We start from the raw sequence: 22,990 nt of genomic DNA, 5'->3' as shown, positions 1-22,990 counted from the left end.
AAGAGTGCATGTGAGTTACACAACAACGGTTTTTGATCAGGCCGTCTTTCGAGTAGCAGAAGAGGGAGCTGCCAAGCCTATAAAATACGCCGAGCTCTTGACAGAAGAGGGCAGCACCTCGCGATATGTAGGACATCGTCATAGTCAGGCCATTTTATATCTCATCGAATCAAGATAGCTTCAAGCCGCACTTGCTTCACCGTGCCGGCAGGTGGGGGTATCATTCGGAGCCGACTTGCGCCAGGGCCGATGCAAGATGGACGATCAGTTGACAAGCTTGGGCAGGCTGGCATTGACATCTTGCATCGTGTCGGTTATCGTAGACCACTCGCTCGCACGTCACTTACGGATTCCTGCCCAACAGAGAGAATGAAAGAGTCTTCGACAAGATATTGCCAGGTTGTTCGAGAGCTCAGCAAAGATGGCTGTGTTTATTCCGGCAGCAGTCAAGTTGCATTGGGATATGCTGGCTTCAACGAAGAAATCAAATGTGACTTGGGCAATCTCTATTGAATGGGCGAGGGGTCTTCCGTATTAACATGAGGTAGAGAGATTCATCGTGATTTCGGTATCCTTTGCCCGAGTTGCTTACAGTTCTCGTCGCCGTATCACGTTGAGACTTTGAGTCAGGAATTTGTGAAGTTCCTCGGCGTCAAGTATGTTGGGCGAAGCAAAATCTCATACTAGAGCACTGAAGTGTAGTTCGACCGACTTTGAGAGTTCTTTGGCAGATGAAACGAACGTCCCTGTGTTGAGCCCAATGATCGGACCGCTAATTACTGCCCATTCAACCCTCCCACACCCTCACGTTGATGAGGGGGGAACAATACGCGACCACCACACCATCTCGCAAAGTGTCAGAAAGAAGCTGCCTTTGCCTAACACTCCGCCGATGGTACGGAGATATAGCTATCCTCCACCGGTTCGGGGGAATGAAATTGTCAGCAGATTAGCGTTTGTCACATCGGCCGTCCGCCTTCTGATGATATCTGACTGTACAATCGCTCCGGAGAAGGCTTCCAAAAGCCGGCGCCGTAAGAGTAAGCAGAAGCAGCCGTGCCCTCGCCGTCCGTCCGGCGGCGCAGCAAAAAGAAACGGCGGAGTTCCAGAGACCAAGGTTCAAAAAAAAGTCGGGGGACCGCGAGGTCTTCGGCAGGTTTTTGGCCCCCAACCACACCCAAATCTCAGAGAAGATATCCGCCTTTTGTGTCACCGTGCCATGGTTTACAAGTTCATCCCCGCCCGTTGCGGACTTGAGGCGGGCCAAGACGCGGACAATGGACGAAGAGCGAAAACGGGCGAGCAGCAGGGATGCCGCTTCTCGGGGCCCGGGACAACGCCATATGCCCGCTCATCTGCCCGTTCGAACGAGAGAGCGCAGAGGTGCATAGGCGGGACTGCGCGTGCGTGGTGTCGCTTCTGAGACAATCTCTGCACTCTTGGAAACAATGGAAACGCCACTGCGGTGCAACGTCCAACGTCGAAGCATGGCAACGTCGTGCATATCCGTGTCGCTGTGTGTCAACTTGTCAAGAGAGGAAAAAAAACCTGTCAGTGCCTCGAAAAGTTCTTGGACGGTCGACTAACATCTTAGACTGACTTCATACCCCGGCAAGCGCTGCCGGTCCAGATCCCCGTGCCAAGATGAACTCGGTGGCCCACAGACCACTGACTCCAGTAACTCAACTTGAGCCCCAGTGCCCCAGAATTATCAGTGTCATAGAGTTTACGAGTCTCGGAGCCGAACTGCCCTCTCTAGAAAGAGACGACTTGTCATGATACTCATCGTAAAACCATGGGGGGCAACAGTAGCACGATGCGGGAAGGATCAGGCATACCCGTTTCTCACCCGCCCCTCCCTGCAACACGTCGACTACCGACAGGTTTCCAGGCGGGAACGACATGGCCTTCCAAGCCTCCTCTCGCTCTCAAAAAGAGTGGACGAATAATAAGTTCCGACGAGTAAGGTTGGCTTCCTAGTGGTAGATTGTAGATGGGCACTAGTCGATCACCCATGCCGGGGAACTATGACGCGCGGCGGGCCGTGGTCGCTGGCGCTGACATTAGCCTACCTCGCATTCGTGTGAGTGCGTAGCGAAGATGGCCCTCTCGCGTACTGACAGGCGCGGAGGTTGCCCATTCACCATTGTACATTGAGCGTCTCGTTGCATTATGCAAGACGGTCTCTTGACGGCTCCGCGTGGGGATGGAGGGGGGAGGGGGGAAAAGAAAGAACCTGCGCCTTGTTTGAAGTTTTGCCTGCCAATGGCCTGGCCTGCGGATACCATGCGTTGCCAATGACCGGTGAGTGTATAGTAAACATTGTGACGTTGTAATCTGTAGGGATCTGAGGGTTATACTGTCATGTCGTACTGCAACACTTTGAAGTTCTTGTCAACGAAGGCGGCCCGAGTGGCATATAAGAATCTCCAATGCCCTGCGTGTTTGAGATTTTGATAGAACTCCATCACCATACTCTACTGCTCTTCTCTCTGAAACCTCCCACAGGGTCCAGCGACGGGAACTGGGCTATACTTTACAGATTGCGTGGCGACTTCTCTTCTCTTCTATACACTCAACTCAGAAAAGGCGCGACCAAGATGCTGTCAGAAAGTCAACTCGGGAGCTCAAGGCCCTCGCCTTTTATCCTATGGCCTCTAGTAGCAATTTCACTAGTAAGTCGACGTCTCTCTAAGCATGCTAATCTCATAGCCTGTTCTCTCTTTTACAACCACAGAGCTGAGCGCGTTCCTAACTTTCACTAGTAAGTCGACGTCTCTCTAAGCATGCTAATCTCATAGCCTGTTCTCTCTTTTACAACCACAGAGCTGAGCGCGTTCCTAACGCTCGCAGGTCGTTGTCGGTCTCCTCCTTCAAATAATCTACAACGTGACACTCCATCCTCTCTGCAAGTACCCAGGCCCCAAGCTATGGGCCGCCACCCGTATCCCCTACGCATTGATGGGTGCCCGCGGCCAGACGCACAAGGAGATCCTTGCCCTCCATCAGTACTACGACGCCGAGATCATTCGCGTCTCGCCCAACGAGCTCTCCTTCCAACACCCGGACGCAATGAAGGAGATCATGGGCCACCGCAAGGGCAAGACCGAGGAGAACGCCAAAGACCCAGACTTCATCGACAAGCACCACATGGACATCATCTCGGCCAACCGCGAGGACCACTCCCGCTACCGCCGCATCCTGTCCAACGGCTTCTCTGCCAAGAGCATGCAGGAGCAGCAGCCCATCATCAAGAGCTACATTGACCTCCTGATCGAGCGACTCCACGGTATCTGCAGCAAGGGCCCTGTTGATGTCGTGGCGTGGTACAACTACACCACCTTTGACATTATTGGTGATCTCGCTTTTGGACAGTCTTTCGGATGCCTCGACAAGTCTGACTACCACCCCTGGGTCAAGCTGATTTTCACCAACATCAAGATGATTTGTTATGTCAACATTGCCAGGGGCTTCAAGGTCCTTGAACCTATCCTCAAGGCCTTTATCCCCAAGGAAGTCATGAAGAAAGGCATGTCTCACAGGTTGTTCGTCCGTGAAAAGGTCGACCAGAGAGTATCTCTCGGCACATCGCGGCCTGACTTTGCGGAAACCATGCTCAAGAAGGGAGCTCAGGTGAGTACATACTCCATTCATTGTCTCTGGCTATACCCCCTTGCACAGACGATGAAGCGATTCCACCTTATTAGGTTTTCAAAAGCTGACAAGATATCTTCTAGCCAATGAACATGCCAGAGATGTACGAAAACGCAAATGTTCTCATCGTCGCCGGCTCCGAGACGACAGCGACGGCCCTGTCTGGCTGCACCTACCTCCTTCTCACCAACCCGGACAAGTTGGCTAAGCTCCAGAAGGAGATCAGGACCTCGTTCCAGAACGAAGATGAGATTGACCTCCTCAGCACCGCCAAGCTCGAGTACCTCCACGCCGTCCTCGAGGAGACTCTGCGGTCTTACCCTCCCGTTCCCGTCGCTCTGCCACGTATCACGCCGCCCTCTGGACAAGAGATTCTTGGACAATGGATCCCTGGAAATGTGGGTTCCCAGAAGTACCCTCCCCCTTTCCCCTCCTCAACCAAGCTAACACCCATATCTCCCCTCCAGACCACAATCGGCGTCGCTCATTGGGCCCTCTACCACAACGAAAAGATATTCTCCAAGCCTTTCGAATTTCACCCGGAGCGCTGGCTCGGAGACCCGGCCTTCGCCGACGACCACCTCGAGGCCCTCAAGCCCTTCCACATCGGGCCCCGCAACTGCCTGGGCATGAACCTCGCCTACGCCGAGATGAAGATGATTCTCGCCAAGGTCATCTGGAACTTCGACCTCCAGCTGGCTGCCCAGAGTAAGAATTGGATCGATCACGACGTCTACCTTCTCTACAACAAGCCGCCACTGATGGTGCACTTGACGCCGGCGGTCAAGGCTGCGGAGTAAGCGGGAGCGAAGGATGGCCAATGGGAGCGTGATTTTGTGTATGGCATTTGGAAGCCTGGATTTTCGTTCTAGCTTGCTGAGGGTCCAAGGCATTGAGTTTGTTTTGGAGGCTGTTTTGGGTCGGTTAAATTCAGATATAGACCAAGTCATCCAGTGAACTGTTTCCCTTCTTTCAAGTCTTCCCGATGTAATATGTGACAGATGATCTTAGGACATACAAGTTGTGTCCACTCATTTTAAGCTTCTCTATGCTCTATAAAGAACAAGCAGGACATTGTGCTCGAGCTCTCGCATGGACCAAGGTAACATTGCTGCGACTTGAGGCAGTGTGCAAGGCATTATTCAGAAAGACCTCCAGCTCAGGAGCGACTTGTAGCCGTCACATATAATCCAGAACAAGTACACGCAGAGGTACGCAAGAGGGCCCAAGGTCGATAAATCGAAACTCAATACCACCGCCTTTCCATCCATACTCGAGTCATCTACAGGATGGAATACTCCGAAAGTCACGACTTAGTTAAGACGCCAATTGGCTTCAGCTTAAGACAAAGAACATTACTAGAGTCTAGGGTAACCAGAGAGGTCTGAAATCTGAAGCCTGAAGGTTAAAACTGATCGCGGTTGCCTCTATAGCCGCGTTTCAGTCGGATGTCTGAATCCCGTCACTTTGAGCTTGGTACATGCCAGTAAAGCTCGTTTTCGACGCAAATAATCCTATCGACACGACGTTATCCTAGGCTATGAACACGCCCCCTCTACACTGCTAAACGTCTACGGTGTTATCTCAAAGACACTGGATCAAATCTTGGACAGTAGACTACAGAACGATTCTGTCTATGTTAATCTATAAAGCGATCAGGTTCATGGGGGTGCAGCCTCCTCCCCAAAAAAAGTCTCGTAGATTCTGCTTGAGACCTTAGACTTGACCTCATCACGATCACACCAAAGCTACCAAATACGACATGTCGTGAAGTATGATCAATAGCTTACATACATTTAGTGAACATATGGGCCCAGACGGCCAATAACCGAAAGCCTGAATGTCTAAGACTCTCACTGTGCGATTGCTGATGCTGTCTGTCACTGAGTAAAGGATCCGGAGTGAAACGGGCGCCAATTCCCTGGCGGGAAAGGACTGGCATCCACGCTTGTTCCTCATCCAATTCATAGCTCCGGCCGACAGTCGTGATTATGTGTGAGTAAGTAGTGATTTGGCGCATTAATATACAGAATCTTCCTGTGGTTAGCTTTTAAATGGGATGTCATAAGTGTGAAAACGACGTCAATTGATTCGCGAGCTTCGTTTGCCTGTACACTGCCATCAAACAAGATCCATACGCAACAGAGGAAACAAACGTGGAAAGAGCTGGGTTTAAGAGTCAAATTTTTTTGTTATCAGTAAAGTCTGAGTCCCCAACATCCGAGAGTAGGGTAAATGAATGTTACTGAACGCCATTCGTCTATCGATTCACGACGCCGATGCAAGGCCCTTATCCTCTAAGCCTCTTGGCTGGCCCAAAACTGGCCGATTTACTGCTTCCCATTTCAGCTGCAAACTTCGCGGAAGATCATTCATGATTGAATTCTCCATTCAGAAGGCCTCGGTCCCCTCTCCTTATCATCTTTGCTGAGCAAAGGTTCCAGATGCCTTATAGTTGAGTCGACGATGGGCGCCTCCTCTGTTACCACTTAGAACCGGTGAGTTGTGAATGGTCGTACCTCAGCAGAAAAGAGTCATTTCGGAATGAACAATAGTGGAAAAGGGTGGCAAAAACAGTGATAGGAGAGCAGAGATCTGGTCAACGTTGAAGGGATAGACGTGCCTTCTACATCCATTGTTGTGAGGTGCCACCATCGGATATCGATATCTTCATCTTTTACTTCGAACGTCGTCTTCAAATAAATATGAACGCCAAGCCACCTTTCACGGCAGTCTAATTCCTCATTGGCATGAGGGATCTATTCCACCACCAGCCTTCCTGTGCTGTCTGGGCAAGACCGTCGCAGCGGTAAGAAGTCATAGCCATGAGTGCTTCAGAACGCCTTACGAGTGTCATTGTTCACACAAGCTCTGAACATCTTTCAACCTAGTAACCCATCTGACAAGATGTCCTACTATCGAGTCTCAAATTCATAGTTCATGTGGGACAATCCGTCCACCCGGATGACATGGTATATCGGTGTAGTCTCCATAGCTACAGGCCCCTGTAGGGAGTTACGAACGGTAAAGCTGGTGGCGTGCTGCACGAGGACAATGTCGTGCATGCTGATGAGCTCGAAGGCTACACTCCGGTAACCTGGAAGACGTCGCTGAGGGTCAGTCATTCTGAAGCCGAGATCCACTGTAGAGTCCGGGGGCCGGAGCGGCTCCGAGAGTCAAGGTTTCCCGGGACAGAGCTTGCTTTACTTAGGAGGGAAAGCCTCGTACTTCCATTGCTCTGATTTGAACAATTCCTACACCCGGGCGCTTCCTATGATGGAGGGATGTCTTTCGCTCCATTGAGCGATACCCAATCTGTCCGTAGGTCCTCTTCCACACATTCCACACACGTAGTCAGATAAGGTACACCGGCACCGGCAGTTGGTCGTAGCCCTAGGACTAACATCTGTCTATTTTCGCTGATCCGTCTGAAGAAAATCCACTTGGTCGTATCGTCCCGCGAGCGGATTGGTAGGACCGTCCAAGGACAGGGTCTCGAGTCATGGAGTCGGGCACTGCGACAGTGGCATCCGGGGTAAGGATTCGCTGTCGCTTACGGGTTGTAGGTCACCGACTTCTCGCTGTCGCATTGATACGAACAGTCTTGAGTTGAAAATAAAGAGGGGTATTTGAAAGCTATGGAGTCTCTCTGTTGCGGTTTGGCTGTGATTACACAAGTCAAACTTTATTCTTGAGGCATGAAGAGTGCCTGAGTGAGCAGAAAGCAAACCTGAAACCTTCACAGAATCGTTGTCATGCCTTCGCCCAGGAGGAGCCCCGCGTCATCGAGTCCCGCCCAGCCTCAGTCGCCTCAAGACCATACTGAGAATGAAGCGGTACTGGCTGCAGAGGAGGTCATGAGATCCAACCTGTTGTTCGCAGTGCAGATATACTGATATGAGAACCTGCAGGCTGCCGATGATGCCACATCGGATTACGGAGTACGATGATTTGGCATTGCCCCAAATATCTGTCAGACATGCTGATGATGGATAATGTAGGGTACCGCATCGTCCACGACGAGTGTAAGCGCCTCTATTCTCGACTATAGGAAGGAGAACGGCAGGACATATCATCGGTACAAAGATGGGAGTAAGAGCTTTGCTCCATCGAGACACCTTATAGTGCACAGGCTTCTGACGGATGTATAGAATACAGCTATCCTAACGACGAGAGGGAGAACGACAGACTGGGTGAGTCTTTGTTGCTGTGAAACTTCTAGAGCGGCTTCTCACGTAGGTAGACTTGCAGCACAACCTGTGGCTCCTTACCTTCGACAACCGCCTGGGTACCGCGCCGCCGAATGACCCAAATTTTCCCGTCAATCGCGTTCTAGACGTCGGTACTGGAACAGGATTGTGGGCTATCGAGTTTGGCGATGAACACCCAGAAGCTGAAGTGAGTCCAAAAAGGTCTTTGATCAAAACACCAACTGACGCCTTCCAGGTTCTGGGTATCGATCTTTCAGCTGCTCAACCGGAGTTGTGCGTGTTCCTTGATTTACGCCGTTAGGTGAAGCTGTGATTATGAACTGACCATCTCAGCGTACCCCCGAATGTGAAGTTCGAGATTGACGATATCGAAGAACCATGGACGTTTTCGAGGCCGTTTGACTATATACACAGTCGTCTCATGACATCCAGCCTTGCAGACTGGAGGAAATATCTGCAAAACTGCTACGAGTGAGCGAAACACAGTTCATGAATCCAGGATCCGGGACATGTGTCAACTAACATGTTCAGTAACCTCGCACCTGGCGGCTACCTCGAGCTGAACGAGATGGACCTAATCCCAACCTCGGACGACGGAACCCTCACCGACGATCTCGCCTTCACCAAATCCCTGAGACTCCTAGGTGAAGCCATGGGGAAGCTGGGCCGTCCGTACCAGGACATACCGGAGCTCAAGGACATGACGGTCGAGATCGGGTTCCGCGACGTCGTCCTAGAGAGGTACAAGTGGCCGACCAACTCCTGGCCGCGGCATCACAAGTACAAGGAGCTCGGCGTCTGGCAGAACGAGAATTTGACTGCGGGTATGGAGGGCTTCATCATGGCGCCCTTTACGCGGATCCACGGGTGGTCGAGAGAGGCGGTCCTCGTGTTTCTCGTCGATGTGCGGAAGGACATCAATGATCGGAATATACACGCGTACTTTTCAGTGTGAGTTTGACGGTTCTGAAGCTCCGAAGGGATTCACTGACTGAAATTAGGTATTCTGTATGGGGAAGGAAGCCGGCGGTGAATGAGGGAGGTTGAGCTTTGATGGAGGTTTTCATGACTTGGAGTTTCGTTCAGTTTTGGCAGGCTATTTGCGAATGGCACTCACCCATCGGAAATGGGTGAGCTGTTTGGATGGTTCCCCGTGCTTTTCAGTCCGCCTTGTTCTTGAACATCTCATCATTCCGCGTGTAAATACCTCGCAGTATCTTCTGCCCATCATTTCTCAATTGCAAACTGGCCAGGTCATGTGTTCTGCTGAGAAACGAAGCCCGGGCGTGGTTTAAGATTCATGCTTGACTGACTCGCCTCACTATGCCATTAAGATGCGCACCCTCTTCTAACCGAAAGATCCGACGAACCTCCGGCTTGACTGCCGTTCGAATGTTCACGAGTGGACATAAATTGGCGCGATGATGAAGAGGGCAGTTGTTGAAAACATGCACATAAGGCCCTAAGCTGTGTTCCTTGATAACAGCTCCCCAGGAGAAGCCGCCAACCAGTAAAGGAAGGTTGCAAGTGAGGCAAGGGATGGCCTGCCAATCAGGTGATGGAAGCTCAGAGCTTCAAGCAAGCTGAAAGTTGACAACTCACCACCTTCAAGTCCCTTGCCTGAGAGCTCTTCGGTCTGTAATGTGTCTCGTGCAGTATCAAGATATGAAGCCATCACTCACTCTTTGCAGTAGGTTGAGGGTTCGTATTCACCATGAACGGAATCCACGCTCGCAACCAATGTAAAACACACGGAGGCTAAAAGCGGGTTGAAGCTGGAGCTACCCAGGCACTCAGAGAAAAGAGGGAAAAAAAAGAATTAGGCGTTCGTGCCAAATTCAGGGACAAAGCCGTGCAGGGGCCAACCGCCCACACGCAGGTAGTTTAGAACGGGCAAGCGGCAAGGCCTCAGTGGCTCAAACGGATGGTTGCAGTCCACCGCCTGCGGATACGTACCTCGAACCGTAAACTCGTGGGCGGGTACATTGAAGCTTGAAGGAGAGGTGGCTGTTAATAAGGTGCAAATACAGTGGAGGTTACTGCTGGTGCCGCTGGAGACGGAGGCTCCCAATTCTGTGTGAGGTGTGCGTGCCCGGTACTTCTACCCCTCTTGAGTACCTATGAGGGAGCGGGCAAGCACGGCAAAGATCCATGTACCGAAGGAAGGTGCAGGTACATCCCAGCGACCTACCCGTTCTGGGTGTTCTGGTCTAAAAAGTGGGTACCTCGGACCTCTGAGCACTGAGCAGCCATCGCGGGAGGCTCGAAAGGACACATTGTACCAAATCTGAAGTCATCCACGCCATTCAGGCCAGCTTGCCCTCCGGTTTCTCCATTTCGTTCCCTTCGACACTCAAAAGTCGCTCCCCTTCTTTTTCGACACACCAAACCAAAGACCCTCCACAGCTTACGGCCCTGCCACGACAACTCTTCTCCCAAGAGCGCCAACGGTCTACCTTTGTCAATCCTTTCCTCTGCCTCTCTGTCTTTCTCCTTCGTCGCAAACCCTCCCACCCCCAATTACCTTTGCCGAAACGTCAAGGTCAAGGCCAGCCCTCGGATCTCAACTGCGGTCAACCCTCTTTTTTCGCCTCACGGTTCAGACCCTCGTCTCTCCACCAGAAAACTCCGTCAATTTCGACGACCACAACGACGACTCGAAAGAAATAAAGTCGCCAGATCGAACAGCTGGTCTGTCTGTACCTTCTTGTGCAACAGCCACGTCTACCTCTCCCACGACCTCACTCCCTCCGTCGATCTCCCGCTTCCCACGATGGCTCAACAGAGAGGCCCTTCCTACGGCTTGGGTGCCGGTGGCCCCTCCGCCTCTTTCGGCGGTCCCAGTGGTGACAGCTCCGAGTCCAGCCCCTTGGATATGATCCGTCAACAGACGAGCAAGATTGAGGACATGTTGGACACTCTCAGCGAGCCAATCAAGCCGTGAGTTGGAACCTCGGCATCTTGACAGGGAGCTGTCGGATAGCTCACCATCGCGTGAGCCATGTTGGCTAACATTGCTCGATAGTTACCTGCCCGCCATTGGTCGCTTCCTGATCGTTGTTACCTTCCTCGAAGATGCTCTTAGAATCATTACGCAATGGAGCGACCAGCTCCTGTACCTTCACGATTACCGCCACAGTACGTCTACAATTCTAACAATGTCTGCGCCAATAATTGGATGTGCTAACCTTGTACAGTTCCCTCGGGCATCACCCACCTGTTCCTCATCGTTAACGTTCTCGCCATGGTCGCATGCTCCACTCTCGTCATTATCCGCAAGTACTCCGACTACGCGGTCGCCGGCCTTATGGGCGTCGTCGTCACGCAGGCTCTAGGATACGGCCTGATCTTCGACCTCAACTTCTTCCTTCGCAACCTCTCAGTCATTGGTGGTCTTCTCATGGTCCTCTCCGATTCGTGGGTTCGCAAGACCAAGGCGTTTGCTGGCTTGCCCCAGCTTGACGAGAAGGACCGCAAGATGTACTTCCAGCTTGCTGGCCGTGTCCTGCTCATCTTCCTTTTCGTCGGCTTCGTCTTCAGCGGCTCCTGGTCCGTCTGGCGCATCATCACCTCCCTGGTTGGCTTCGTTGCCTGCGTCATGGTTGTTGTCGGTTTCAAGGCCAAGTTCAGCGCCACTCTTCTGGTCCTGATTCTCAGCATTTTCAACATCCTTGTGAACAACTTCTGGACTGTAAGCTTTCCCAAACGCCAACTGTCATTGCCCTACGTGTATATGCTAATGATTTGTAGCTCCACGAGCACCACCCCCACAAGGATTTCGCCAAGTACGATTTCTTCCAGATCCTCTCTATTGTCGGCGGTCTTCTCCTGCTCGTCAACGCCGGACCTGGACAGTTCTCCATCGACGAGAAGAAGAAGGTTTACTAGGAGAAGAACTCCTGAGGAGGAAAAACACAAAAGCCCCGTTTCGGAAGGGCTGATCTCATACCTTTGGGGAAAAGAAAGACAAAAGACGATCAATATCATCTAGTCGCTTTCTTGGCATTACGAACGGCATTCAAAAGGCTTGCAACCTTGTTCCCGCACTGCAGTTGCATTTTTTTGGGCGTTGGGTCAACGGGATCCCATCGCCGCATATATGATGGGTAGACACAGAAAGGATTCAATAGTGGGAAAAGGACAGTTTAAGCAGCGCGCTTAGGAAATGGAGAAGATATATTCAAGTTCATACAAGTCTCTGCATCCGCTTTCACCTCGTGTCTACAGCTCAATGTCTTGCTGAAGATCTATCAGATAGCCCGTCAGCTGGAGCTTGAGAACGTGTGAACTGTTGACCCCTAATCCTGGTCGAAGGCGTCCGCCAAGCTCCGGCACTAAGGCGAAGAAGGGGGCTGGAATTGGCTACTCGGTCGAGGTGACTTGCATCAAAGGGTGGCTACAACAATGAGGGGAACACAACCGTTCGGGTAGACTCTTTGCGATTGGGTGAGATTTGATGTGGATCATATGCAGGTCTTCAACGACCCCTCTAGGAACCCGTATGCAGGATGATGAGGGACTGGCTTCATACGTTCCCGTTGCTTACTTTGTTCCTTTTCAACTATCCTCATCTGGTTTTATGACCAATTCCGACGTTTTGTTTCTTAAGCTTCTTTTCTGGAGAGGTCTAGCTGAAAGTTAGGACTTACTCGGTTTGTCTTGGATCTGCTCATTTCAGCTCCAGATTAGACCATGCCGTGGGATATCTCGATACCGTATCGTCGTTGAAGAAAGCGGTGTAACCTCCTCAACTTGACCCCTCCTCTCCGTGTTCCCATATTGAGAGATCGTTGACCCATTTTCAACGTAGTACGACGATTCCAACTTTAACAATCGTTCGCAGGAGCTCGGAAATAACCTACTTCAGAGACGACATCCAAAGTCCTGTAATATTCGATGTTGTGAAGTAAACTCAGGAAAGATCACCTAGCACCAAAACAAAAAAAGACACGAAATAGCCCCTTCACTCAGGAAAAAGCAGAGAAACTATCACACATTAACCAAAGAAGGGAAAACCCAGGGAAATCTCCAGCAACTCCCTATTCCGTCGCGAACATGGCCGAGGCAATAGGCACAGCAATAGGCGTAGTAGGTTTCCTAGGCCAGCTCTTTGACGGCTGCGTCAAAGCCTACGGCTACTTCTCCGCGGCCGCCAACCTCGACGCCGACTCGCAGCGGCTGCTGTGCAAAGTGCGCATCGAGGAGATGCGCCTCGTCGTCTGGGGCCGCGGGTGGGGCGTCGCCGAGGGCCGGTTGGAGGCGCACCTGAACGGGTTCAGTCGCGAGGCGGGCGATCCGCGGATGGCGGGGCTGGCGGAGGGGATCATGAGGGAGTTGCACGCTACCGTTACGGACTTTGGGAGGTTGAGGGAGAGGTATGGGTTTGTGGAGGATGGTATTGAGGGGGGGAAGATTGGCACGAGTGGTGGTGATGGTGAGAAGGGAGGGGAGGGGAAGAAGAGGGATTGGAGGAGGGAGATTTCGAGGAGGGCGAAGTGGGTTATTGCTGGTATGTTTCTCTCTATCGATATCTTGTTGTGTGCATGTTTCCAGGTTGCTTATCAACGTGTGATGAAAGACAAGGAGAAGTTCACAAACCTATTGACGGACTTGAAATGTGAGCTCCGAACATCTACACTATCCACACCACACCCATCACCAACTAACACCAAAGACAACCAGACTTCAACGACGGCCTAGAACAACTCTTCCCACCCCGCCTCCTCCCCTCCCTCCACCGCTCCTGGCGCCACTCCCTCCTCGACTCGGCCCGCCGCGACGTAGCCCAGCTCGCCCTCCTCGAGTCCTCCTCCGCAGACTCCTACCCGCAGCTCACCGCCTCCGCCAACCTCAAAAAGCTACGCATCAACCTCGACGCCGAACCCCAGGCCTCCTTCCGCCCGACCTTCGCCTTCCGCATCCCCCGTACGGACCTCGACCTCAGCTCGTCCCCGCCAACGACGACGCCCTTGCTCTCACCACCGTTACCAACGTCGCCCACCCCCGGAACCGGCACCAAACGCCGCAACTCCTCCACCGCAAAAGCAGCCTCATCACCCTCCTCCTCCTCCCTGAACCTCCTCTCCCTAGCATCAACAACAAACACAACCCGCACTCACGCAACACACACAACCCACGGCCCGGTCCTCGTAGAATGGGTCGAATACGACCCCTCCTCGCCCGACGAACGCTTCCTCCACCTCCGCCGTCTCGACGACCTCGCCCGCATGATGCACTCGGCCTCCTCCAACCACCCGGACCTGCACACGATAGACTGCGTAGGCTACACAGACGACGCGAACAACGCCCGCTACGGCCTCGTCTACCGCTGTCCCTTACTCTCTCAACCATCTTTACCTTCGGACTCCCTGCCCATCACAAAAACCAAGACTAAGACCAAGGCCAACACCGACACCGTAGCAGCAGCAGCAGAAGCATCACAGCCACAACCAGCAACATCCCACTCAACCCTCCACACCCTAATCTCCTCCCCAGACCTCAAAACTCCCGACCTAGACGACCGCATAACCCTCGCGTCAACCCTCGCCTGCGCCCTCTGGTCCCTCCACTCCCTAGACTGGCTCCACAAGTCCCTCTGCAGCGCAAACATCCTCTTCTTCCCCTCCGCCGCCTCCCTCGCAGCAACCCGCGCCACCACCGTCTCCGCCGCCGTCGTCCCGGACATCGGATCCCCCTACCTCGTCGGCTTTGACGCCTCTCGCCCAGACTTTGACGCCGAGATGAGCGTCAATCCGCGGAACCCCAGCATCCTCGACCTCCACAGAGATCCGCGTTCGCTGGGCACTGGCCTCGGGAGGAAGCAGTACTGCAAGGGCTATGATGTGTACAGCCTGGGCCTGGTGCTGTTGGAGATTGGACTGTGGAAGGTGCTGCAAACATACTACAAGCCGCATTACTCGGCGGAGAAGTGGAGGGATAGGGTCATTTTGCCAGTCTTGGTCCCGGGATTGGGTAGCAAGACCGGAAAGTTGTACAAGCAGGTGGTCGAAAAGTGTCTGACAGCCAATGATGACATGTCCAGCAGTGAGGCTGGGCAACTCATGGAATGGGTGGTCACAACATTGGAAAGCATACGCACATAGGACCCTAGATATTGACTACGACATCAGCGAAAGTTAGCTCGTGTAGTCCAACGGTGCCAGGACACAAGAGGAGGAGGAACACGAGGCCGGTGCCTCGGTTGTCATGCATTCTTTGATAGCAACTTGTAGTGTGTGAAGAGTGTCGAAGGATGGTGATCCACAAGCAAAGGTGATACGCCCCCCTCCGTTTCCCAAATCAGCAAAAAGGAAAGAAAAAATGATATAAAACAACACCGCCGAGGACCGTCGAGTTGTTGACTGACTTCGTCCACGGACGGCTCAATCCGGTTTCCTGTCCCCTAATCGCCCCTGCCATCGCACAAGATTCATATCAGGTCGTGATACTCTCCAGGAGAGGTTGAGTGAGTTTTCGGGCGTTTGCCAAGCCAAAACCAGCGAACAAGAAAAGTTGCGCGTGTCTCTGCACCGTAAGAACCCCCGACCAGAACAAGGCTTGAAATTTTTGGCGGGTCATGTTTTACAACGACCCACCACCTCAAGCGCAAGTCTGGGCCCGGAGCGAGTTGGGGAGTACTCCGTCGGCGAATCGTACACCGGTTCTGGGTGCGCGCCCGGTGATGGTCGGCTTGCCCTTTCTGAGGATCGTCTTCTGATCCGGAGAAGTGGTTCGTTTAGATGAAGAAATAGACGGGCCTGCAGACGAGGTAGGTGTCTGGAGGCGTGCCGCAGACCCGTCGGATTGTCAATCGATACCGTGCTGTGTCTTGAGCTGCGCTAAACGAGCCTGGCGAGCCTCGAGGTCCTCTTTTGACTTGAGCATCTTCTCTGGCTGGTGATACAGAACTAGTCATCAAGTTAGTATGGATCCACAATTGTTGAAGATGATCGACAAAGACATACCGATGAGGTATCGGTTCTGGAAGTTGAAGCCGTTTAGCTTGTCGCAAGCTTGCTTCGCATCCATTACGTCTTCATAGACAACGAAGGCGGTACCCTTGGTGCCGCTTGCAATGCCCTGACGGACCTGTCTGTAGTAGGGGTCAGTAATGATATCGAAGGAAGGTGGTGTTTGTCATCGATGGGAGGTGCGTACCGAATTGGGCCGAATTTTCCGAACAGGTCGAACAACTCCTCTGGAGTTACGTTGTAGCTATGTCGGTGTCAGTCATTGATGTTGATCGTCGCGTGGGTCATTGTCGAAGGATTGGTGAGGCTTACCTCAAGTTCTTCACGAACAGAGCTCTGTACGACAACCAGTCAGCCATGTCTCTCCCATCAAGTAGCACGCCGGCCAGGGTAGGTAGATATCAATCGGAGCACGGAACAGTAGGATCGAGGTAGGTAGTTGGAGAGGCCGGACGGAGGTGGTCGGCATGGGCCGTGGGGTGACCTTGGCCGGCGCCCGGAAGTCGTGTGCGGCCAAGGCAGGGAAAAGATGCAAAGATATACCAGCCTAGCAAGTAGGCAGATTCGCGACTGGAAGAAATCGGACTTACCGGTTGACTTCTGGGGCTAATTTACCGCCGCGACTACTCATCTCTCGATGCTCGGATGACGCTGAGAGTGTTCGATTCGGGTTGGTGAACGCTCGTGAAAAGGACAAGGACGCGCTGGGGGGGTGTGTGGTGAGGGATGGACGGATGTTGGGATAGGATCTGGAAGTTCTTAGGAACAGCGAAAATGGGGAGTAGGCAGTAAATGAGGCGACCGGCTGGCGGGAGGCAAGGATTGGGCGAAGGCGTCCACGTGACATGGCTGGCCCCACAGGCCGTCACGCGGTGGACCACTCATCATGCGTTCCCCGTCATGGAAGGAGTGGACGCACCGAGACACTTTGCACTGGGACAGTGCAGCAGGCACGGCAGGCCACACCTGCACGCAGATAGGTTGCGCTGGGGAACGGCACACCGCACACCGTAGGTACTGGGTACGTACCCGCTTCGGCTTTCCGCAGACGTGGCACCCGGCGAGCAGACACGCAGAGTGCGAAAGACGAAAGGCGCACCCGGGGCACCGAACGCCTATCTCGGTCTCCGCTCACTAAAACAACGCTCGCCGGATAGACTTTGGCTGGCTCATGTCACTGCCACCCTCGATGTCACTAGGGTAATTGAGTAAATCTTGAGGAAAACTCGCGCACTTTTGCCATGTCGATAATGTCTCCGCTGATGGTGGCCAGGCACCTCAAAAGATTGGAATGCCATTTGCTGGTATGCTGGCAAGCTTAGTGGTGTAGGTGCCAGATGCTAACGTCTTGACGTTTCCAGCGGGAATGGTTGCCGGCCTCGACTGGACTTGCCCAGTTTGAGGCACCTCTGCATTCCCCGAGTACTTACGGGAAGTCAAAATACCTTGGGGACGGACGTTGGATTCGTCCAAAGCAACACCTTCCATGAGTACCAGTACCTACCACCACCACTCCGAGGAGACACCTTGACACCGCACCGCTGGGCACCGTTTGGAGAAGCTACCTTACCGGAGCTTGAGCACGCCATACACTTACTGTAATCAATGCGAATATTTACGCTCACCATGGAACACGCTCGAGCAGACGATTCTCATGCACTGGTTCCTGAGGATCGCCGTCGCCCATTCCAAGTAAACCAGTCACTCCAGCGAAAAAAGGTCGATGAGTGGACCTTTGTACAAGTCACAAGACTGGGTCCCAGATTGCGTAACTTGATCAATGCGATAACAGCCTGCCAACCAGGTTATCTCTGCTATCGCAAAATCTGGGGAAAGCGAGGAGGCTCTGGGTGAGGCACCCCTGTGGACAACCAACTGTTCGAGAAGGGTGACTTGGAACTTGGACAATTGCTGCTAGCATAGCTAGGCGTCTTAGCTGAGCCATGTATCCGTGCCTGATTGTGGTGGGCGATCTCCAGTAAGCTGGGCCGACCTGGTTTATCACCAAGGCCCTCTGCAGCATTGACAGGCCACGAACTCCCCATCATGTTATGCCCAGCACCACGGCACCTAAGTACCTACCACACAGTAAGGCAAGGTAGGTAGTATGTCACTCTATGTCTATGAGGTCGGGTGTTGTTGGTCTGGATAAATCCAGACAACAAGAAGACCGTCATCAAGCCATCAAGTCCATGGCTTTCACGCGGATGCCGCCGTTTTATGAGCTCCTGTTTCTTTCATGGGCAGCCCAATTGTTTCAATTCATTCACCTTGAGCCAGCGGCCGGTTTGTGTTTCTATTTTCCTACCTAAGGTACGGAGTAGACTCAGCGTCAAAGCCAACCAAGCCTCCCGGGTGCCAGGCTATGACGCTGAAAGGAAAAAAAGGGGACCTGGCTCGCCAGGGGATCCGCATGAGGCTAAACAACCACGCCTCCAGCAGGTTTTTGTTCTGCGTCGTAGAAACGCTCTCCTGAAAACAGACCCGACTTCACCTCATCAGCGCCGTTGCTGTTGCAAAGGTATTCCTTAACGACAGACGGAATAGTCACCCCTCCTTCGCACCTGCCTTGCCGTGTTTCTTCCCCTGCACCTGCCGCAATTAATTGTTTTGTCCTTTGACGCTGCAGTTGAATGCTATTGACCACCCGCAGCACACAACACAATGGCGTCCTCAACGGTCCCTAGGCCTCACTTCAAAGGCAACTGAAGAAACTCAACCCCTTTAGATCACCATTGACGTCGGCCCCCGGACTCTCAAGTCAACCTCAGGTGCTTCTTACTCAATTTTAGTCCACTACCCTCTACCTCAGACCTTTCTCCGGAACAATTCACTTCCATCCCAAGATACATCTCACAACTTCGAAAAAAATCCATTCCTTCTCACTCCATCATTCGATCTATCACTCACACCACTCACCCACCCACCCAAACATTCACACCTACACACAAACCTCACATCACGATATCCGGTTCATTCGTCTGCGTCAGTCCATCCACATCATCAGCAATGGCGCATGCACTAGCAGACGACGTCTTCATCGGATTCGACGTTCCCGAAATCGACAAGCCATTCATGCTTGATGTCCTTGCTGCACCCGGCACCCCCTGGGACGAGAAGCTGGCCATCTACGACGTCGGTCTGTTCAGCGGATACGAGGATTGGAACCTGATGCTCGAGAGTGCGGCCTCACTGAAGGAGCAGAGCCCGGCTAGATCCCCTCTCGATGCACAAGATCTCCTAGCCTTCGTCCCGCGGGTGAAAGAAGCCACGCTAGCCGCCGACAAGCTGCGTCAGGGTTGGGCAGCGACTGACCAGTCCATCAAAAAATTAGCCACGCTTCTGCGGGTTCATCGATCAGGCATCGTTGCTGCTCCCCAACCTGCTGTCATCAAACGAGAGCGAGTTATCAAGCGAGAGGGTGTCTCCAAGCGCGGACGGGACGATGAGGAGGAGGTCGAAGATGAGGATGCCCAACCCAACAACCAACGAGTCAAGCGACGCAAAGTCGCACCCAAATCATCCACATCCCACTATTTCGCGCCTTCCGCGGCCGAACAATCGCCACGCATCCAGCCAGAACAGCCCTCTTCATCTTCATCCCCAGCTCTGCTCGCTTCCGACGAAGCTCGAGCCTACACACCAGCCGTCATCCACAACGGATATGCTACGCCGAATATCACACCTCGCAAACAGTCTCTTGAGAATGAGGCCCCGAATGACACCACCGGAAAATCTCCGAAGGAATCGACCAGCGAGGCCCAGAACGCCGCTTGTGCGGCTAGCGGAGCGAATGGTGATGACGCCGGCGATTTAAAAGCCAGCGGCCCGCAGACAGCCAGGGATCTTCGGGCAGAGGCGCCATCCTGGCCATCCCCGCCCAACAGTCCGTCTCCGATGAACTCGTCCGAATTATTGTCCCCCGAGGACTTGAGCCGGATCAAGTCGGAGAACTAGGTCTTTCCGGCCCCTCGCCGAGGCGGAAGACGGCCGTAAAGTCTCCCTTCTTCAACCTGCCATCACCAGCCAAACAGTCTCCCAGATCGAAACGCGGCGCTGGTCTCGTATCAACGATCCCCTTTCCACGACTGACGGCATCAAAGTTTGGTCTCATCCAAGAAGAGTTTGCTCACGAGCCGTTTTGGCTGCTTGTGGTAGTGACCTTCCTTGTCAAAACAGCTGGGACGCTGTCCATCCCAACGTTTTACAAGGTCAAGGAACGCTTCCCAACACCCGAGGCCTTGGCCGATCCAGAGGCGACACCGACCATCATGAGTATGATTCGCCATCTGGGGCTTTCAGTTGTGCGAACAGCAGCGATACAGAGGTATGCTCGGGTTTGGCTCGAAACTCCACCGACAAGGGGGATTGTTCACAGAGTGAAGAATTACGACAAGAGAGATATTGAGGCAAGCGCACTTCGACCCGACAGCGACACTGAGCAATGCTTAATTGAGCTTTCTTCGACTGAAGATGCCGACGATGCTTGGGAGATGGGCCATTTCACGCAAGGCAAATACGCCTTGGACAGCTGGCGAATCTTCTGTCGGGACGAGCTTTTGGGACGGGCCGACGACTGGAACGGCAAGGGCGCAGCGCCCAATTTCCAACCCGAGTGGATGAGAGTGCGACCCGATGACAAGGAGCTTCGGGCGTGTCTCCGATGGATGTGGATGCGTGAAGGATGGGAATGGGATCCTGTCACGGGCGAGAAGACAGTTCTTCGAGACGAGATGCGAAGGGCTGTGGATGAAGAGCGCGTGGGATATGATGATACGGGAGGTTTGAAGATTCTTGACGAGCCACGATGAGCCTCGAGATGAGGCGTCTTTTGATTACATTCGTCGAGGATCTCATGATGGGGTTCAGCCGTGGGCTGGAAATGATGATATTTGGCTTGATACCCGCACCGCAGAGGGTGCTGCGCTTACAGCATAGGATTGCGACCATACATGCCCGCCAGAAGACGGGCCTTTTCAGTATATCATAGTGATTATGAGCATTAGACTCCAGGCCCAACGGGCTATAATGAAGTTTCTGAATACTACTCCAGTCATGACTTGTGCAACATCCAATGTTTACGCCACCATCCCAGCTCCTCACCGTTGAGATTGCCTTTTTTCAGCTGTGTCAGTCTGGCTGTCAGCCAATCAAGAACTATGTTTGTTTCCCAGGCGGTCCTTTTCGTGGCACGACATTGCTGAATCCTCCCGATCGCCTTGCGAAGTCAAAAATTTGTCTTACACGCCGTTGCAACCACACGTTGCCTGACCGCGCACCTGAGAGGATGCCACGTTTTTCATCTCCCTCGAATCGCCGACGTGGTCGGTGGATATCCACTGCGCGTTCGAGGACTCTGTGCATGAAGTCATCACATCTTGAGGGTCAGTGGCGAATGTGAAAACATCTCAGATATTTCCAAGGCACGTCGTCCAGAAAGGCAGGCGTACCTCGGTGAAACTGGAAGGCGCCCACAGGTGAGGTGCAAGGTGCCCCGCATCGCCCTTGCTGAGGTTGCTGCAGGCGAGCGCGGGCCCTGTACGGCTTCTGCACCGGGTGCCTTAGCGCTGAGACCCCACCACCCTCTCACAGCGCATCCAGCACCGGAGCGGATGTCACCCGCATCAGAGCAGTGGAGGGGAAGTGCCCGGCAGGAATGGGGGAGGGGACCCAGGATTGCCCGTGAGAGTGGAGGGTACAAAAGGCAATCGCGAGACTGGATCGTCCCTCCCCCCCTCCTTCCCCCACGTCTTGAGCGATCGCGTGGTTTGTTCCGGAAGCCACCTTTGCTTCGTTGACGTACTTCTTCTTCTCGCATCATCCTCACTTCCACGACATCTTGTCGGAGGCTCAGATTATTTCGCGATGGGGTCACAAATTGATTCACAAGACGAGTTCACGGTGCTCGTCACTGGCTTCGGCGTACGTTTTTCCACATCTCCACCCGGCTCCCGTTCCATTCCCCGACTGCCCCTCCTTTCCTACCCCGCCATGCCCGCCGCGCCGTGACTACTGTCCAGCACATCACAACCGACGACAGACGACGCGCATGGCTCCGCGAGAATAAGCATTTTCATTTCACGAAAGTAGTACCTTCGTAGCTAACAGTCCCTCCATCGCAGCCTTTCAAAGCCCAATACCCCGTGAACCCCTCCTGGGAAATCGCCCACTCTCTACCAGCATACCTCCCGCCCCTCCGCGCCAAGAACCCAAAAGATCACCACTCTTCAACCTCCCCCTCCACCTCATCCTCCTCTCGGCCCCTCCCACCCGTCCGCATCCTCGTCCACCCGGAAGCCATTCGCGTAAACTACCAAAACGTCCGCCGCCTGGTGCCCCAGCTATGGGACCCGGCAGTCCATCCGCGCATCGATGCGACCGTCCACATCGGCATGGCGGGACCGCGACTGTTCTACTCGATTGAGCGCCGCGGTCACCGGGACGGTTACGCTTTCCCTGACGTGGACGGGAAGAAGCTCGAGGACGAGGATCGGCGGAGGGAGGAGGGCGAGAATTGGGTGTGGTACGGCATGCCGTCTGAGATTGAGACGGGGTTGGATTTGGCTGATGTGTTGGAGCGGTGGAAGGACCATAGCCCGGTAAGTCTCTGTTCCGGGACCACGAATTGGTGTTGCCCAAGGGTGAGGCAGGTAAAGAAGAGTGCTGACCACTTGCGCAGGAGGGATCCGACCTTCGCATATCTGAAGACGCAGGACACTACCTCTGTGACTTCATCTACTTTTCCAGCCTGGCGCATCTGTGGAAGGCACAAAAGCACCGCAGAGTGACGTTCCTCCACGTCCCGTCCGATGCATCCGAGGCGTCCGTCTCCAGAGGTACCGAATTGGCGGTACAGCTGATTCGGTCTATTGCCGAGAGCGAGCTGAGTCGCAGACGTAAAGGAGGCGAGGAGGAAGTCGTGGGTAAGGATGATAAGATTGCGGTTGAGCTGCGGGTATGATATTTGTGATCGGTAACTATGATTTCTAACGAGCATTATGAACCACGGTTGGGCAGGATACACATGTCTGAGCGCCTAGGCAGGCGGCGGGGCACCAGGGATAAGAGGGGGCATTGGGATGCATGACGGATCTAGCCTGGAGTTCTTTGTGCTATTTACGTCTATATGGTTCAGCTAATTCAGTAAGATCTGAC

General features: G+C 53.4%; 8 protein-coding genes across 8 annotated transcripts; 7 read left to right on the top strand and 1 right to left on the bottom strand.

Moving 5' to 3' along the window:
• Nucleotides 1-2,600: 2,600 nt before the first annotated feature.
• On the top strand, nt 2,601-4,454 carry HER10_EVM0009901 (cytochrome P450; the record flags this gene model as incomplete). Its single annotated transcript, XM_035479373.1, has 5 exons — nt 2,601-2,675; nt 2,854-3,633; nt 3,738-4,052; nt 4,122-4,292; nt 4,326-4,454. 5 exons carry the CDS (start codon nt 2,601-2,603, stop codon nt 4,452-4,454), a joined length of 1,470 nt encoding a protein of 489 aa, XP_035335269.1.
• A 2,955-nt stretch (nt 4,455-7,409) lies between these two features.
• On the top strand, nt 7,410-8,912 carry HER10_EVM0004461 (uncharacterized protein; the record flags this gene model as incomplete). The annotated part of the gene is made up of 9 exons (XM_035474105.1): nt 7,410-7,508; nt 7,566-7,595; nt 7,656-7,746; nt 7,806-7,847; nt 7,898-8,052; nt 8,101-8,138; nt 8,199-8,336; nt 8,397-8,816; nt 8,867-8,912. 9 exons carry the CDS (start codon nt 7,410-7,412, stop codon nt 8,910-8,912), a joined length of 1,059 nt encoding a protein of 352 aa, XP_035334874.1.
• Nucleotides 8,913-10,155: 1,243 nt separating this feature from the next.
• Nucleotides 10,156-12,077, top strand: HER10_EVM0012234 (SURF4 family protein). The gene is made up of 4 exons (XM_035481632.1): nt 10,156-10,805; nt 10,891-11,003; nt 11,063-11,556; nt 11,616-12,077. Exons 1-4 carry the CDS (start codon nt 10,639-10,641, stop codon nt 11,751-11,753), a joined length of 912 nt encoding a protein of 303 aa, XP_035335435.1. The 5' UTR covers nt 10,156-10,638; the 3' UTR covers nt 11,754-12,077.
• An 843-nt stretch (nt 12,078-12,920) lies between these two features.
• HER10_EVM0002583 (uncharacterized protein) lies at nt 12,921-14,968 on the top strand (the record flags this gene model as incomplete). Its single annotated transcript, XM_035472289.1, has 2 exons — nt 12,921-12,992; nt 13,655-14,968. The coding sequence occupies 2 exons, from the start codon at nt 12,921-12,923 to the stop codon at nt 14,966-14,968; spliced, it is 1,386 nt and encodes a 461-aa protein (XP_035334728.1).
• HER10_EVM0005883 (pre-mRNA branch site protein p14) lies at nt 13,941-16,605 on the bottom strand. The gene is made up of 5 exons (XM_035475485.1): nt 16,426-16,605; nt 16,148-16,171; nt 16,023-16,079; nt 15,830-15,957; nt 13,941-15,772 (listed from the first exon to the last, which is right to left on the bottom strand). The coding sequence occupies exons 1-5, from the start codon at nt 16,464-16,466 to the stop codon at nt 15,672-15,674; spliced, it is 351 nt and encodes a 116-aa protein (XP_035334979.1). The 5' UTR covers nt 16,467-16,605; the 3' UTR covers nt 13,941-15,671.
• A 2,239-nt stretch (nt 16,606-18,844) lies between these two features.
• On the top strand, nt 18,845-19,792 carry HER10_EVM0005393 (methyl-CpG binding domain-containing protein 4; the record flags this gene model as incomplete). Its single annotated transcript, XM_035475013.1, has 1 exon — nt 18,845-19,792. One exon carries the CDS (start codon nt 18,845-18,847, stop codon nt 19,790-19,792), a length of 948 nt encoding a protein of 315 aa, XP_035334937.1.
• Nucleotides 19,793-20,106: 314 nt separating this feature from the next.
• HER10_EVM0007934 (methyl-CpG binding domain-containing protein 4) lies at nt 20,107-20,646 on the top strand (the record flags this gene model as incomplete). The annotated part of the gene is made up of 1 exon (XM_035477472.1): nt 20,107-20,646. The coding sequence occupies one exon, from the start codon at nt 20,107-20,109 to the stop codon at nt 20,644-20,646; it is 540 nt and encodes a 179-aa protein (XP_035335125.1).
• A 932-nt stretch (nt 20,647-21,578) lies between these two features.
• HER10_EVM0005720 (uncharacterized protein) lies at nt 21,579-22,990 on the top strand. The gene is made up of 3 exons (XM_035475325.1): nt 21,579-21,757; nt 21,958-22,434; nt 22,515-22,990. The coding sequence occupies exons 1-3, from the start codon at nt 21,701-21,703 to the stop codon at nt 22,794-22,796; spliced, it is 816 nt and encodes a 271-aa protein (XP_035334964.1). The 5' UTR covers nt 21,579-21,700; the 3' UTR covers nt 22,797-22,990.

The sequence above is a fragment of the Colletotrichum scovillei genome (genome assembly GCF_011075155.1).
Source record: "Colletotrichum scovillei strain TJNH1 chromosome Unknown Contig00004, whole genome shotgun sequence".
NCBI lineage: Eukaryota > Fungi > Ascomycota > Sordariomycetes > Glomerellales > Glomerellaceae > Colletotrichum > Colletotrichum scovillei.
The sequence above is the reverse complement of the archived record's forward strand: the minus strand, read 5'-3'. Positions and strand labels throughout refer to the sequence as shown.

What these genes read in the sequence shown, in the direction of transcription:
- HER10_EVM0012234 (XM_035481632.1), top strand. Translation starts at nt 10,639, where the DNA reads ATGGCTCAACAGAGAGGCCCTTCCTACGGCTTGGGTGCCGGTGGCCCC. An exon ending in CTCAGCGAGCCAATCAAGCC is followed by an intron (nt 10,806 to 10,890) that starts GTGAGTTGGAAC and finishes ATTGCTCGATAG; the next exon opens with TTACCTGCCCGCCATTGGTC. An exon ending in CCTTCACGATTACCGCCACA is followed by an intron (nt 11,004 to 11,062) that starts GTACGTCTACAA and finishes AACCTTGTACAG; the next exon opens with TTCCCTCGGGCATCACCCAC.
- HER10_EVM0005720 (XM_035475325.1), top strand. Translation starts at nt 21,701, where the DNA reads ATGGGGTCACAAATTGATTCACAAGACGAGTTCACGGTGCTCGTCACT. An exon ending in TGCTCGTCACTGGCTTCGGC is followed by an intron (nt 21,758 to 21,957) that starts GTACGTTTTTCC and finishes CCTCCATCGCAG; the next exon opens with CCTTTCAAAGCCCAATACCC. An exon ending in GGTGGAAGGACCATAGCCCG is followed by an intron (nt 22,435 to 22,514) that starts GTAAGTCTCTGT and finishes CCACTTGCGCAG; the next exon opens with GAGGGATCCGACCTTCGCAT.
- HER10_EVM0005883 (XM_035475485.1), bottom strand. Translation starts at nt 16,466, where the DNA reads ATGAGTAGTCGCGGCGGTAAATTAGCCCCAGAAGTCAACCG. An exon ending in GGAAAATTCGGCCCAATTCG is followed by an intron (nt 15,958 to 16,022) that starts GTACGCACCTCC and finishes CCCCTACTACAG; the next exon opens with ACAGGTCCGTCAGGGCATTG. An exon ending in CCAGAACCGATACCTCATCG is followed by an intron (nt 15,773 to 15,829) that starts GTATGTCTTTGT and finishes CTTGATGACTAG; the next exon opens with TTCTGTATCACCAGCCAGAG.